The sequence below is a fragment of the Rhea americana genome, unplaced genomic scaffold (assembly GCF_003343005.1).
Source record: "Rhea americana isolate MKP2758 unplaced genomic scaffold, rheAme1 scaffold_163, whole genome shotgun sequence".
NCBI classification, from domain to species: Eukaryota; Metazoa; Chordata; class Aves; order Rheiformes; family Rheidae; genus Rhea; species Rhea americana.
The window spans coordinates 1,294,879-1,311,067 of record NW_028185739.1 but is presented as its reverse complement, the minus strand read 5'-3'; the positions used below and the strand labels follow the sequence as shown (position 1 = coordinate 1,311,067).

General features: G+C 41.2%; 1 protein-coding gene across 1 annotated transcript; it reads right to left on the bottom strand.

Moving 5' to 3' along the window:
* Positions 1-3,633: 3,633 nt before the first annotated feature.
* On the bottom strand, positions 3,634-15,100 carry DYRK3 (dual specificity tyrosine phosphorylation regulated kinase 3). The gene is made up of 2 exons (XM_085300394.1): positions 14,985-15,100; positions 3,634-10,939 (listed from the first exon to the last, which is right to left on the bottom strand). Exons 1-2 carry the CDS (start codon positions 15,066-15,068, stop codon positions 9,368-9,370), a joined length of 1,656 nt encoding a protein of 551 aa, XP_085156520.1. The 5' UTR covers positions 15,069-15,100; the 3' UTR covers positions 3,634-9,367.
* Positions 15,101-16,189: the final 1,089 nt, after the last annotated feature.

Here is a 16,189-nt window from a genome sequence, read left to right as displayed (position 1 = left end):
GGAGGCCAGATTTCAGCTCAGCAGAGCAAACCGAGACCCTCAGGAGTTAGGGATGAAAACATTCCCGCACGGGAATGTGTGGGACATCTCCGGTGGGAAGGAGCCGAGGCGCTCGCTGCATCCAGCCAGCAGGCAGGGGTTGGGGCTGCCAGCACGTATTTTATACRTGTGCACCCAGCCGTGCCACGGGATCACGGAGATGAGCTCCATCAGCACAAGCAGCTCCTGGAGTTGGCCTAACCCCACGGGACACGCGTAGCCCAGGCCCGGCAGCCCGCGCACCGGCATTCCCGCGCTGCRCCCGGGCACGGCGCCCCGGCACAGGGCGGCTCAGCTCCACGCAGGCGCCCAGCTCTCCACGGGACGGTCCAGGCTGGGCGCCAAAGGAGCCCCATGCACACACAAGGGCCGTGCCTGCGCACGGGCACGCGGAGCTGGGCCATCGCACAGCCAAAATCAAACAGCTCAACTTACCCACGATCAGCAACCCCAGCAAAACCCCAAGCCAAGGGCCAAACTGCCAAGCAGAGATCCTCAGCAACACAGCCACCGTTGCAATTAACAGCACTGATKGCCGCTAATCAGCGATCAGGCCTCGTTTGCAGCACAAATCACCCAGGTGCAACTGGAGGCTGCGCTGGCTGCAGGGGGGGGCGAGGCCAGCGCAACGTGCGGGGAAGCGAACGGAGCTTCGTTTCCTGACCGCGGACCCCGGACTGCGAGCGGGGCCCTGGCACAGGGCACGGCGAGGCCATGGGGCTGCAAAACCAGGCGAAATTACCAGTTACGCCCGACCTGGGGGAAACCAAAGGCCTGTTTGGTGGCCTGGGAGCAGCAAGGCCAGTGCAGGCCATCCCTGCAAGAGGCACCAAACCCCACTCCAGGCACAGACAGCCCCATTCCACACCAGGCTGGGAGCTGCTGRGGTTTTATCCGCTTTTTGGTGTGGCGGAAGATGCACCTGGGCGGCCAAAGGCCGCGGCGGCGGCAGGCGGGAGCYGCCCGGGGCTGGGCCGAGCAGCTGCTCCGGGCGCCGTATCCGTATCCGCCCCGGCGCGCTGAGACCGGGAGCAGGCGGTTGCATTGCGCCGGGCTGCGACCTGGCAGGTGGCGCGAGCCAGAAATAAACCTGTTTGCGTAGCAACTGGGAAAACAGCAACGGCGGCTAGGTGAGGCATCCCTCGCCTTTTTTTTTTTTTTCCCCCTTTTTTTTTTTTTGAGCAGGGTGGAAGAGCGAGGTGCGCCGCACAGGCAGCCCCAGGGCGGCCCGGCCCGGCCCGGGCTTTTTGGAGYGAGGTGCCGATACCTGCGTGGCCCTTTCCAGCCCCGCACACTTACAGACACCTACATGCACCGACGGAAAAAACGGGCTGATGAGAAAAGCCGGAGCCACCTCTGTGCAAAAAATCGAAGCGAAGGGCCCGTTTGCAGCGGTGCTTCTGGAAAGTCGCCCCCGTCTCCCGGTAGCTTTGCTGCTTCACGGGGAAGAGCTAGGGGAGAAGACCAGMACCTGGGAAAGAATTTCGTAGGGACCCTCTTATCTGCTAGCTAGATGTAATTAGCGGTGTGAGTGATGCATGACAGGCTGGCCTGGGTCTAACAGGAAAAAAAAACATGAAGGAGTATTTATAAAGCTTTGGGTCATTCCTGTATGTTTCCCATCACATGGGGATGTGTCAAAGGATCACGCTGAGTGCTGTAAGTGCTGCTGAGAGGGCTGGAAATAGTTAGCGTGAAGCTCATGACCCCGCTAGACTTGGGGAAAAAAATCCCAAGAAAATSCGATTTGGAGAGCTGGTCCTGCCGGGCGCCGTGCTGCTGCTCCCGTCCCGCGCGGGGGGAAAGGAGCCGCYGCTGCAAACCGTCCCGCCGGCGCAGGGCTGCCCGCTCCCCTCCTGCAAGAAAAGCYGCTCCGGTTGTTTCCCATTTATTTACACCTGGATAAGAAATTTGGTGCCTAAATCCCCTAAGCGTGGCGCGGGAGSCCGAGCCGGCGGCGCAGCCCTGCCCCGGCGCTGCCGGAATCCCCTGGGATCGTCAGCGTTTTCTGAGAAAGAGGAGAAATGGACAGGAGCAGCGTGCAGCGAGCGGGCCGGGCCCTGCCGAAGGCTCGCTACGGGTGGCCGGGCTCCGGGCGGCAGCAGCCGAGGGAATTTCGAGGGGGATACGCAGGGATATACAGCTCGCGTCCCAAAGATTCACGCGCCTACGGAAAACGCAACCTATCCGGCTCTGCTCGCACGCGCGTATCTTGTGCCGGCAGGCTCGCGCGCGGAGGAGCGGTGTAAATTACGTGCGCGACCTTTCCCGCTCGATGCCTTTACAGCTGGTTACCCAGACCTCGAATATCGTTTCGTCTATGTCATCCGTCATCCGCAGCTGCTAGCGACGCTGGCAGCTTGTATTATTAACGTCGGTAACGCAACGGGCGCCGGGAGGCCGAGCGGAGGACGGGCTCGCGCTGGCGCTGCCGGCCCGCAGCGAAGCCCTTCTGGCGTCCCCCCCTCCCGCCGGCGTCGCCAGCGCCTGCTGCCGTTTTTCTGGGTTTGGACCGGTTACGGGTACTTCGTTAACTTCCCTCGCGCAGGCCTGCTCCTCCCGAGGCGCCCCGCGGTCTCCCGGCCAGCCCGCAGCAGGCCGCGCGGGAGGTTCACGCGGAGCCCAGCGGCCGGAGGAACGGGAGGAGCTGCGCGCGCGGGCGCCGCGCAAAGCTGGACCTGAAAGTTTCAGAAGCCTCTGGTCGTTCCGAGGCCCTTTCTCTTCCTAGAARGCTCTCGGCACGTATCTCTAGACAAGCGCCGCTGCCCCGTGGTCCGACTCTCCGCACAGAGCGATGCATTTTTTTTTTTAATTGACTTTCCTCAGCATAATTTTAGCAGGCGGAATTTTTCAAATRCAGCTTTACTGTTTGATTCCCCAGTTCCTTAGCTAACATTAAACTGTGCAACTCTAAACAGCAGAATTTGGGAAATGTAGTAGCTGATTAGGTTATATTAGCAAGCATTGCAGCATGGCAAAATAAGCCTTTTATTTTTCTTTTTTTAAATGAGGTGCTATGCCTGAGAAAATACCACTCRTTCATATAAAATCCTCATACAGAGACTGTCATATAAAATCAGTAAATGTGGAAGCCTGATCGAGTAGAAACTGTGTTTGCAGGCATACATAGCTACACACGTGTATATACACACTATAGGCATAAATACATAGAAATTCAAAGAACACTTCAATGCTTGTGTGTACCTATTTTGTTATTTTTTTGACTGTAAATATTTTTAATCAAACATTTGCCATTTAATCATATTAAAAYGCACAAGGAAAAATTAATTTACGTGGCTGTCCACAAACTGCTTTCACATGTAACATGCATCATTTAATCATATATGCCATAGCTAGAGACCTTTTTATTGCAGCATGACTTCATCTTCAAGCTATTCCAGTATCCACTTGTGTACAGTAGGTTACCCATTTATAGGTTTCTAATAAAAGCAAATCTTTCTTAAGTAGCTATTACAGGATTTCTCCTTTCAGCCTAGGGATGAGGAGGATTCTGGACTAAAAAAAAACCCCAAACCAACCCACAACACACACACCCAGAGCCCAGTGAGCTAAATAAGGAAGTGACAACTGAAGAATGTTATGGCAAAACTTTGTTATGTTCTAATTACAGCACCGTTAATAGGAAGAACATTTGTCAGATCAGAGCATTGATTACGGTTAGCGTATACACACTGAAGTCAAAGCTGTCCATCGCAGGTTTCTGTGAGCTTCTAAGAACAACAGACGTGAAAAGTAAAAGTAAAGGATATAAAAGGATATAAAATTTAGCCAGCATGTTCAAAAAATAGCAGACAGCAAAGGCAAAACCTCAAATTAATGGTGATTTTCAGGCTCTGTATCAAATTGTTAATCTACTGATTTCTTTCCCCTTTCCCCCCTGCATCCCAAACACACGAAACTACATTAGTTTGCTGTTTTCACGTGTGAAGCTAAGCTTTATTGAAATACCAGTATAGCAAAAATGTTTCCTGGCTCACTTTTCTCACTTTTTGCTTTCATGCACAGATTTCTTTTTTTGGGGGGTTTATTAAAGCAAATTTGGTTTATTATTAAATACAGCATTGTAAGCATCTGATGCAAAGTCTGAAAATTTTGTATTGCTCTYTCATTAGACACCACAGAATGCAATATCTGGCAATGTAAGGTAAGTTATACCATCTGGAAATAATTAACACTTTTCAAGTACTTCTTTTAGGAATTTACACAGTGTGTTGCTAAAGAAAATGATGCATTTATTTTCTTTCAATAATGAACTGAAGTACAACTTTAGGAAAAATCTGTTCATTACATTTAGTTACATAGTTTAAAACTGACTTATTTCAAAAGTGTTCCTTCACAGATAAAGTTAAATTCACATGCACCTTAAATGTTTTCGACATTCACCATCATATTACACCTCATCACAATATTTATAATAAAAAGGCTAACCTGCAAATTCGTTAGACATATGGACATTTAGAATGAATGTCTGGCAATGTGTAAGAAACCCTGAAGAGTAATTTGATTGCACTGAGGCAGATGCAGGCTGGTAAAATAATAAGGCACATTTCTATTGTTTGTTTATTTTAAGCAACACAGACTTACTGATCTAGTTAGCTAGTCTGTAAGAACTGTAATGGGATTAAAATCACCACACCTTTTCAAGCATACCGAGGACAATGTTCACCTATCCAAGACTGCTCTGAGGACTCAAGGATTTTACATGTCAGCGGGAATTTAAAAAGTGGAGTTTTAAAACACTCAAGAAATATTTCACTGGAAGTATGAAGTATGATTTCCTCAAACTCTTATCAAAAAGAAGGAAATATTAAAAAGAAAAAAGAAAAAGTGGTAACACTGGCATACATCAAGTATAAAAATTTGATGTTCAATTTTCAAAAGTGCCAGGTACCCACAATTGCTAGTGCTCAACACATGAAAAAAACATAGCTTTTTCACTAAGAAAGTCTTTTGGTGCAGTTTGTTTTTAAATCTCGGTTGGGTATTGCATAGAAGTACTGCATATCTTTCCATATTATTTTGTCTCCTCACTTCCACAACAGTATTAAACTTTGGCAGGCAGGGGATTTGTATCAATCATTTCAGCAGGGATCTCTGGGTGCCGAATCAGCCTTTTGCTTGTATGGCTAGGATTAGTAAGACATTGCTGAGATCATCATGTATATGTTTCACAGCCAAAACAGCTATTAGTGTCAAGAAAAAAAGAACCATAGTTTGCAGTGAATATCCCTTTAAAAAGGACTCYAGATTTATTTCAGAGGTAGTTTTAAAGAGGATCACCATTGCAAAGACCCTCTCATGATAAATAATTATTTTAAAGATTCTTAAAAATCTGAAAACTTAGGAAGTTTTCTCTTAAACTTAAAAAGTTTTCAAATGCATCCAAGTATTAACAGGTCAAAATTATTGTAAACAACTTCAGATTCAGTAGCACACCCATTCTTTCATAGAAATTGCCTCAAAACTTTCCAATTACTTTGTTCTGAATTCTTCCATTGTCATAAGACTAGAATTCTTATTCAAATTTTGTAAGAATAAAAATTCTAGTGGAGTATCTGCTTTATGTCGAAGACACGTATAATGAGATCACTATTTTAAAATAGAAGTTTCATATTCAACAGTTGCTGTTAAGTAAGATCAAGCCTGGAAAGAACCAAGTGTGGTCTGTTTTGATGTCTGTCTGAAATACCACGCTGCATAGTGCAAGAATACTCCACTGTCCCACTGAACTTAAAAACAAGCAAACAAACAAAAACAAAACACCAACTTTCTCGAGCTGAAACTTGAACTGTCAGATAGTATTTGGATCCCAGTGTAAAAGCAATGTTTATCATTCATATTTGATGCTCATGCCTTGTCATTTATTGATGTATGAAATATTGTTGAAACAAACAGCTAAAACCCCAGATAATAAAACAGAGCATGTTATTTACAATACAGAGACTTACAATGTGTAGTAAAACAGAAGAAATGTAAGAAACATTTTTCTAAAAGTTCAGGTGACTTTATTAAGTCTTAGAAATGTGACATTCTGCTTTACTGTAAACTCAAGTCATTTGCATTTGTTTTGTGCTACCTTTCAAGGAGAATATGCTTTAAGTTACAGTAGAACCTCACTAATGCTGGCAGACTAACAAATCTGCAAAACAAAGAGAGTTACCACAAAAAGAAAAGCTATTGTTAGTCTATTTGGACAAATTTAGTTTTATATTGCTTTTAACATTCTAACCAGGATCACAAATAGTAAAACTGATGAACCTTTGACAATTTCAGACCTCATTAGCATTTACCTTTCCAAAACCCAAAGTGTGAATTTGTGAGATTCTGCTGCATCTTAGCCAAGACAGCCCGCGCCAGTGTGGCTGCCATCTATAAATGACACCGTTCAGCTGTGCAGTCTGCCTTCCAATCCTGAAAGCGTGGCTGTGTGCAGCTCCTATACTACGCCCCAGGGGACTCAACATGCAAAGTGTTTACAGGGAGGATTCCTAAGCTTTCTCCCAGACATGAGACTTATTATCTACTTTAAATAGTTTTCTTGGTTTGGGAGTACTGGGTAATACAGTTCCTTGAAAAACAAAGATTTTATAAAGAAAAATGGAGCTTAACAAATAGAAGCAATGATGAAATATTCTCAACTGTATTCTCTGGGTTTTGAAGACATCCTTTCCCACATAGTTGAAATCCTTTGAGGCTACTTCCTTTTCCTTCTCATTTAATATGATTATATAGACAAGAGTCTCAATTCAGCAAGATAGTTAACTAAGTGTTTGATTTTAAACAATAGGTGTAGTCTCAAGTAAGAATGATCTTAAACATATATAACTCAAAGGGCACCTTGTTCAATCAGGTCAAGGTGAACACATTTTCTAGGTAAGAAGTAGTGTTCTTGCCTGCTAATTACCCTATTTGTAGTTTCACAGCATGAGTCTTAAATAACAACATTGCAGGTATACAAAAAGCTGTTACATTAGAAGTTACCTCATAGTAATCAGTGCCCAGGTCATAGTAGAACAATCATTTCAAGATAGGCTTTTGATAGGTGAAAAAATATTTTTGAAACAGGACAGWATTCGTTCTTCCCAGGGACAGGCTGTTTTGTCTTTTGCTTGCACAGCTCCTAGCACACGAAGGCTCCATCTACTTACAGGCTCTAGGCACCACCATCACTTTACAGCCTCAACATACAACATGCTCTTTTTCTACGCATCTTTCTTACCACGCCATTGCTCCTCAAAGGTCTTTCCTTTCTTACTCTCCATGTATAGTTCATAAAATATAAACACAATGAAGGGCAGAGGAGGGAGTAGAATGTTTCTTGTTTCTGAAAATGCACCACATATATTAGAAAATTTGTGAAATTCATGGTATCTTCTAGCACTTCCATAAAATTAGCTTCCCTGATTCTCCAGTCAAATAAAATTTAATTTAGTTGAGCCAAATAATAAAAGCATTGGTCATGCATTAAGAAGTAAACCAGGAACATACCATACACATTTGTCTGACCTGTAGCTGCATGGATAAAAGCTAGACTTTTATTTTAATATGAATCCTAAGCTTACTGAATTGACACTTGTAAAACAAAAGAACTCAGAGAATTTAAAAATGTAAGAATCTCAGTTTAAAAGAGTCTTGGAAAGTTTGGAGCTTAGACTCTGCCTTTTTGACTTTTTTCTTTTTATACAGCCCTCCATCCCGCATTTCATCAGTACTGTAATTAAATAGAGCACGGGAGAAAATGCAGCCCCATCTTCACAGAACAAAAGCCTTATATTGAACATTTGGTCAACTTATCTTAAAAATCACACAGATAATTCATTTGATTGTATACGGAAAGTTTCCTTGTTTTAACATTAAAAGTCTGCTACAGAGAAACTCATTAAATATAAAACCCTCTGTTCTTAAAAGCTCTAAACTGTATTTAAAATTGTTTTCAAGCACCTGGCAACAGATCAGATGTTTTTGTAAATGGACTTAAGCCACGTGGCTCCAAGGAGTAACAACTTGAGAGCTGTTCTGTTGTCATTACAGGTCACACCACCATTTTATGTTCTTGGAAGATAAAGGAAAGGAAACACAAGCTTATATACTTCAAGCATGCAAAAAYGTAGGCATTTCCCTTTCAAAAGCCTGAAGCAATATGATTAGAAATAAGCCAATTCTTCCCACAACATATTTTGATTTGGATCCACCAGTCTGTCTGTACTTTATCAGTCTTTCCTGGTATTTCATGGGTAATGCTTATATTGCAGAGCACACTTCCAATTACTAGGCTGTCCCACACATGCTTTCTAGTTACAGTGCTGGCCTTTAAAATTTTACTTCTCTGACAGGGATGGCACATTTGTTTCTTTCTTTCTTTTTTTTTTTTTTTTAATAAAAAAGCTCCATGTATTTCAATGGCATTCACTCGTGGCCTCTAGTATCAACAGTTCTAGAAGTTCAATATTTTTGTTAGGAAATGACACAAAACCCCACAACTAGCAAAACTGAATACTTAAATTCAAGCTCCAAATAAATATGCAATTAATTCATTAGCCCTGAACAAACTGGCCAGAACTTGTGATGGGATGGGCCAGTTCTGATCTTGAATTCCCTTGCTGGTTTCTCATAGATTTGTAAGGGAAATAGCAAGCGTACAGAAGTTAGTAGTTTTATTCAGCTATATCTCGTGTTCTGTGACAATTCTAGGCTCCTTTGAAAAATCAGATTATGACATTTTGACACCAAGTACCTCTGCTGCCTATATCCTATGGTATTCTTTTAAAGTTTCAGGCAGAATGGATAAAGGAAAAACAGTGCAGAAAAATCAAAGTCTTCAGAAAAGTTAGCTGTTTGCAAGCAACTTCCTAATGCACTACATTAACACATTTGTGCTTTTGCCRACAGATGTAAGAAATCTCCCCAAAATAAAAAGAGTTCACATGGGGATTAACTTAAACAACATATTTTAAAAACAATTTGCCTTGCCATCTTGYGCCAAAGAATCTGTTGAATTGTCTTGATAAGAAATAGTTTGATTTCTAAAACAGCATTATTAAATAGCACTTCTGTTAAAGTGTCATCTTGCTCAATATAACAGATGTGCTAGCCTATCAAGTAATGTAATATGCACCACATTGCAACTGAAAAAATTGATAAAAGTTAGCCCTTTAAATGTTTATATTTTGACTGAACTTCTTATATTCAAGATTTAGCTTTTAATAAAAAGTAAACCCATTAAAAACYTCTGCATTTATCTTCCTTACATGTTATTAACAAACAATTAAAACACAAGGTATGTATTCTGGAAATACATAATTCTCTATTAACTAACCAGTTTTGGTAGCACAGTACATAGAGATATACTGCCATTGGAGTCAGACGTTAGATTAGCCCTCAGCTTGTTTGCTACTCCAACTACTGGAGGCAATTTKGAACCTATTCCTTGGAAAGAACTTGTGTAGTTAGATATCCGTTTACTGGAGGTTTTATCAGTGCTGGGTGGTTTGGATGCTCGTTTACAGATCCAAGGGTGCCTTAAAGCTTGACTTGGAGTCATGCGTGCGGAAGGATCCCAGTTGAGACATTCTTTTAAGAACTCTATGAACAAGGGATCATCACAGCCTTTTAAYGCCGTCACCCAGTCTTTGTTCCCTGGAGCGCCTCGGAGTTTACCCCTGCGTGATCGACTCCCATTCAGGGTCACTCTTCCATCTGCATGTGTAGTTACAGTGCAATAGCGAGGATGACCCTTGGAGTTGATGAAGTTCTTGGCTCGCTTGGACTGATCCAAAAGCTTTTGAGGTGGCATTCCAAGAAGTTCCATCATACAAGCCAACTGGTCTCCCTCATCCTCTCCAGGAAAGAGAGGGTATCCAGTCAATAGCTCCACTAGAATACAGCCAAAACTCCACATATCTATGGGCATTCCATAGCGACTTCCCAGAATTACCTCTGGTGCCCTATAAAACCGAGACTGAATATATGTGTAGACTCTTTGGTGCTCAAAACAGCTGGACCCAAAATCTATGACCTTGATTCCACTCCTCCCTTGCTGCTTTAGGAGGATGTTTTCTGGCTTCAAGTCACAGTGTATGATTTTGTTTCTATATAGAGCATCCAAACATTGCAGTATAGAGTGGGCAAACTTGCGTACCAGTTGGATACTGAATCCCTGAAACTTATTTCTTTTAATCAGCTCATACAGGTTCATACTCAGGAGTTCAAAGGTCATACAGATGTGGTTGCGAAAAGTGAAGCTTTCCAGCATGTGAATAACATTCATACTGCCAGTTTTATCCTGCTTCTTAAGATGCTCCAAAATCCGGATTTCTTCTGCTGCTTGGCGATGAAATCTCTTTTCATTGCGAACCATCTTTAAGGCTAAGTGTTGGTGGAGTTTATGATCATAGACTTTAGCAACTTGTCCAAAACTGCCCTTTCCAATGATTTTGAGTACTTCGTACCGGTAAGCGAGATGGTCATGGGGCACATGAATATAGCTACCTTGATCATCGTCATAACCTCCATTGTTGGGGCCACCTATTACTCCTTGCCTCTTTTTTGCAGCTGGACCCACAAAGTAAATTTCAGAAAAATTAAATATTTCTTGCTGCTCATAAGCTGACAACTGATGTCTGTACTGTTTGACAGCTTGTTCTGGAGCTTGGGAAACAACTTTGTGTGCTTTTAAGGAACTACTAGCACATTTAGAAGTGCTCAAGCTGTCTATACTTCTATCTTTTGTCAGGGAAGGAAGAGATCTTTCTGAACTATTTATTCCTGCAGAATGAAGAGTGCTACTCCTTCTGTTGCCAGAGTCCTCAAATAATTGCTCAACTTTAACCTGACTTCCAGTCAGAGGGTGATCCTTCATTGCAAGCTTGTGGCTAGAAACCTACAGATGGGAAAACAACAAATAAGCTTTATATTATCTTTTACAGTAGGAACTAAAAATAGTAATCAATACCATGTAAAACAAAAATTGTAGTATCAGCATATTTTGCATTTCTGTTAGGAATGAATACAAAATGCTGGGTGCATTCCCTCTCAAGTTACTCTCAAGTTAATGCAAATTACAAGCAGAGTTATAAAAAGGTACCCAAAGAGAATGCAACTTACTTAAACAAGAACATCCATAAACGTAGTGTATTTTTGAGTCCATAAAGGGTAAACCCTAGACAGTCACCCAAGCAAGGACATAATACCTATCTCAAGTGGTATGCACGCAGTCAGAAAACAGCTGGGGGAACAGCTATGTTTAGCTTTAAGTGTGGGTGCAGAAAACRCAACCAACAACAGATGCAGTTTGCACCTGTCTGAAACATGCAACATAACATGGATTGGTGGAGAAGTGTCAGGAATATTGCAAAGACAACAGTGCCAAAGGAAGACAAGCAAATGACAGCAAGTGACATAAAGCTGGAGTAGTCAGGCTGAACAAGAAGTAGAAGGATGACAAACCAGGGCAAGATTAAAACACACACAAAAAACACACGCTACCAAAACCGCACGATTTGACGCATTGTATCCACAACTCCCTTTGGAATCTTGATTGCTGCATTATTGTATTTGACAATAGACTTGGAAACTGAGTAATCAAAAATATTTGTTTTACTCAAACTTTTTGAAAGTAGCATGTAACAACTGGCTTACTGCCATATATTATAATATTTATAACTGAAACTAATGTATCAAGAATAAAATATAAAAACAAGAAAAGCATTATGAAATTTTTCAACCTTGTCATTTTCACAGACTGGTAAATGCTGAACTCCCTGGAATTCTGTTCCTTACTTGTAGCAGCAGTTATTCCCCTTTTCAACCCAGCAACACTCCACACTGATAGACAGCAAGAGGTGTTATTTTATCCTATGCAACACTGAAGAAGCCATAACTAGTGCAGCAACATCTGTTTTCCATTCTGGCCTTTAATCTAAAAATAAAGATTTGAGACACATGCCAAACCAAAACTCTGAAAACTCAAATAGCTACAYAGGAATCAGGTAAAAATAAAAAATAAACCTGAAGGTCCACAGCAATAAAACCAAATTCCTTTTTAGTTACAAACTATCCAACATCACAGCAGAGTTAGTAAATAAGGAAAGTGATTATTCTTGCCAGAAACAGCTACACATCTTTCAAGAGTCCATTTGTTGGTACTGCCCTGAAACATTCACTCTTGCTCACAAGCCCAGAAAATGGGCACTTCCCATAACTCCGTCCCAGATCAACAGTGACGAGGCCATCAGAAATTTATTAAGTCCCGTTACTGTGAGCCATATCAAYCCAAAAATACAAACAGCATATTGTAAGAGATAGGCCCTTCCAGAAACTCCTAAAGAAAAACAAACAAAAAACCCACGCACCCACCCCATGCACCAAAAAACACACCACACCCCCAACCCTGGTAACTTAAGATAAACACCTTTTCCTTCAAGTCTGGCTGAACTGCTGAGATAACAATGACATACGTATTTTCAGAGCTAACTAAAAGTCTATTCACATTAAACAGACACAATAGTACTTTCACAAATAAACAGAGAACAGAAGCATGGCACAAGGTACATATTTGTTTTATAAAGTTGGGGAGGGGAAGAGGGAGAAGGAAAAAGAAAAGCCTATCTCTACAAAATAAATCATCTTTGAAGTTTCATCTTCGAAATCAAGACTTGATATTGTCACTACACGGGTTTCAGTTGTACGCACAACAGAAGCAGCTTTTTATCATTGTACCCACTGAACAAACACGACTACACATTTGTAGACAACAATCCTGACAGAGAACGTCTCTATGGCAGTTTATATTAGCAAAGCTGCTATGAAGTAGTCTTTTGTAGCTGGATGAATGAATCAAGTACCAAAACTGCAAAAATGCACCACAATATCATATTAATACTACTTATATAAATATTTTTGAGTATTTAATTACCAAGAGATTTAACAGTCTKAATGTCATCAATTCTAGCAACAGGATAGAGTTCCAAAACCTTGCAACTATGTTTAATTTTCACTTGATTCAAACAATGTTGTATCTAAATATTCTCTATCAGGAGTAATATTATTTCTGCTGATGCTATTGTTTGTGACAAAGACTTTGTAGCTTTGAATTCTTGAAGAAGGAATCTGTGATTCCATTTCCCCTGAACTATTTCTTAATAAAGCAAATACAGCTTTGGATCTCAAACCTGATTCAACATGTATAAGTAGTGAGGACTAACAATTTTCGTTCTTARAAAACTCCCAAAATATGACCATGACACAAATATAGATTAATCTTAACTTGAACTCAGAAGGGCTACGTGAGAAGTGAGTTGACTTGTGAGTAACATCAGCCTTCTTTCGACAGCTTTCTTTCACAAATCAAGGTCTACAGAGGTTATTTTCTTGATAAAATTGCTATTAGCTGTCAGGGAATGACAGGGAACACAAGTGGCACCCCGTTGAAGATTTTCATGGGCTTTTTTTATGGAGTGAAATTCTGACCCATTTGGTTTTTCAAAAGCACACCACTTATTTTCACAAATTTAATTAAACCTATGTATTATCAAAGAAGTACTTATGTTCTCTTATATAGCCAAAATAAAAGAAGGGACAGCTGCAGATATCAGAAGTTCTCCATTCTCATGTAAYATAATACCTCAATACAAAGATCTTGAAAAGAAGGAAACCAAGTATCAGTTCATTCCAAGTATTTTCCAATTAAAAATGAATATCGAGATTTTCTTTCTTACATGCTTTATTTCAGTTCCTGCTTGCAAGATACAGCTAGRCTAATATTTTATTAGTGTGCATTCATGGCAAAACTTGGCACTTCATAATCCTTAATCTTATCTTAAAAAGTTAACAAGTTTGATGGATGAAACACAGATGAAGGATAAGATACGCCAGGGAAACAAAATATTCATAGTTATATTCATACTTAACTGGATAGTTCCATTTTACTGATTTCTGTTCCATGTAAACAACTGCAGTTATATTACAACTTAAAACACTGCATCTTAAGAACTCAAAAAAAAAMACCCAAACCGTCAAACATATTGTTATTAATCATTTAAAGGAACAAATCTCTGATACTCTCCCTCAGTATTTCCAAAAAGGTAAAACATATATCCATGCTACTGAATTTTCTCAATGAATTTGGCACAGACTAAATTTCCACAAGATTAAGTTTTTCAAATGCATCTTACTCAGGAAAAATTATTTGTTTTCACTTTTTAGAGAGGGCTTTGTAAACTCAAGCTCCTTCAGTTCTGCCAGAATTGCCAGAAAAGGCAAAATACATTTAAAAAAATCTTATAAAGGTAAGATCATTGTACAGCTGAATGTGACTCCTACTGCTCAACTGAAAYAATTTACGGAAGATCTCATAACTCCACATCTGCTTAGGAAATATAACACTTTTATAAAGAAGCATGTTGACACCTTCAGTCTATAAAGAACTATTTTGCTAGCAAGTGAAGTGGCAGATGATGCCAAATTTTCAGAGGAGAAAAATACTTTTGTAATATGCTTGGCAGACATACAAACACACAATGATCCTTTTACTGTTCATAAATACTTATCTCTTGGAGTTTTCACGAGGAAACGAAAATGAAGATGTGCCTGAATTAAAGGAAAATGTGTAGATTCATATACTCATCAGTATACAAGGTGATATAGCAGAACACTTCAACAACTTGTAAAATAATTTTGTTGACTGAAATATGAGCAGAGGATAATAAACTAGGATTTCTAATGCTATGTAGCATGTTCTGTACTGAACACAATACCACATTGTCTTTATGCTTACAAAAAGCAATCAATCATGTTAGTAAGCTATTACAAAGCTGCAATATCCCACTTYATTAATTTATTGTGTATAGTGAAACATATGATTACTTAACAGTTTTCACTGCCACTCAACACAATATGATKATCCAGAAGACCTTTAAATTACTCACATTAGATCTTCCAAGGGAAGGAAGTCCCGAGGYGCTGTGTTCTTCATTTGTAGACTCTTGGTACCTAATCTGATCTATCCTCATATAGGAGTCATATAATCCATCTGCAAACCTGGCTGGAAGTATCCCATACAGAAACCAATTAGTCACAACAATTCATACACCGATAGAGTAATTTAAAACGCTAGAAGTGTATATCATTTAACACATTTTGTAAAGTAAAAATCATTAGTTTTCATTCATTTGGTAAATAAAAATAATCCTTAGAGTTTTACTATGGCATTTAGATTATATTTTGTTTACACTACAGAACAGCATAAACTTTTTTGGAAATCTTAGTTTACAATACTTCTCTTTTAATATAGAGGATATTTATCAACTTTTGCACTGCAAAAACTAAGAAACATTAAGTCATATACTCTTTTTTTTTTCCCGTAAGCAGGATAATCCCAAACTAGCCTTCTTTACAGCAACAATAAAAAAAAATATGAGCATGCAGTTACATACTCGATAGGACTATCCTTTAAAGTAGGTTAGCTTTAAAAAAAAAGGTATGTGGGAATGACAGTTAGCAGATCTGCTGCAAGGAGTAAAGAAAGAGGGGGTTGGCGCCCGCAGAAAGGGACAAAGACTGCTAAAACACCTGAAATGAAAACACAACTGACAGCGAGGTCTTGGGAAGCGCAGCACGGAACAGCCTTAACGAGGCGGGCAGCACTACGCCCGTGTCAGGGCAGTTTTGGGGCAATACTGCGGGGAAAAAAAATACAGAAATTGGTTGCTCTGAGGAACAGAGTTGGCTGTTTTTCCATTTTAACTCCGGTGTTGCAAAACGTGCTCCTGATCGCTTCTTCCCGCTCACTACAAGCACAGTCTTTGCCGTGAAGCCACCAATTATTGTGGCAGACCCCAAATCGGGGCAAAACCCGCGGGGCCGAGGCGAGCGCTGCGCCCGCGGAAGGCGCTTATCCCGGCATCGCCTCTCCGGCCGCCGCGCAGCCCCATCGTTTCGGGCTAATTACTAATTAGCGTTCCGGGCTAATTAGTAGTTGCCCCCGAGCGGCGGTAGGAGCCGTTAGGAGCAACACGCGCCCTCACGGCCGGCGGGGCGCTCATAAAAACCCGCCCAGCGGCCTCCGCGGGGAGGGGGAGGCCGGGGTGCCCCTCGCCGCTGGAAACGCAGCTTGAGACTTGGAATTTTTTTT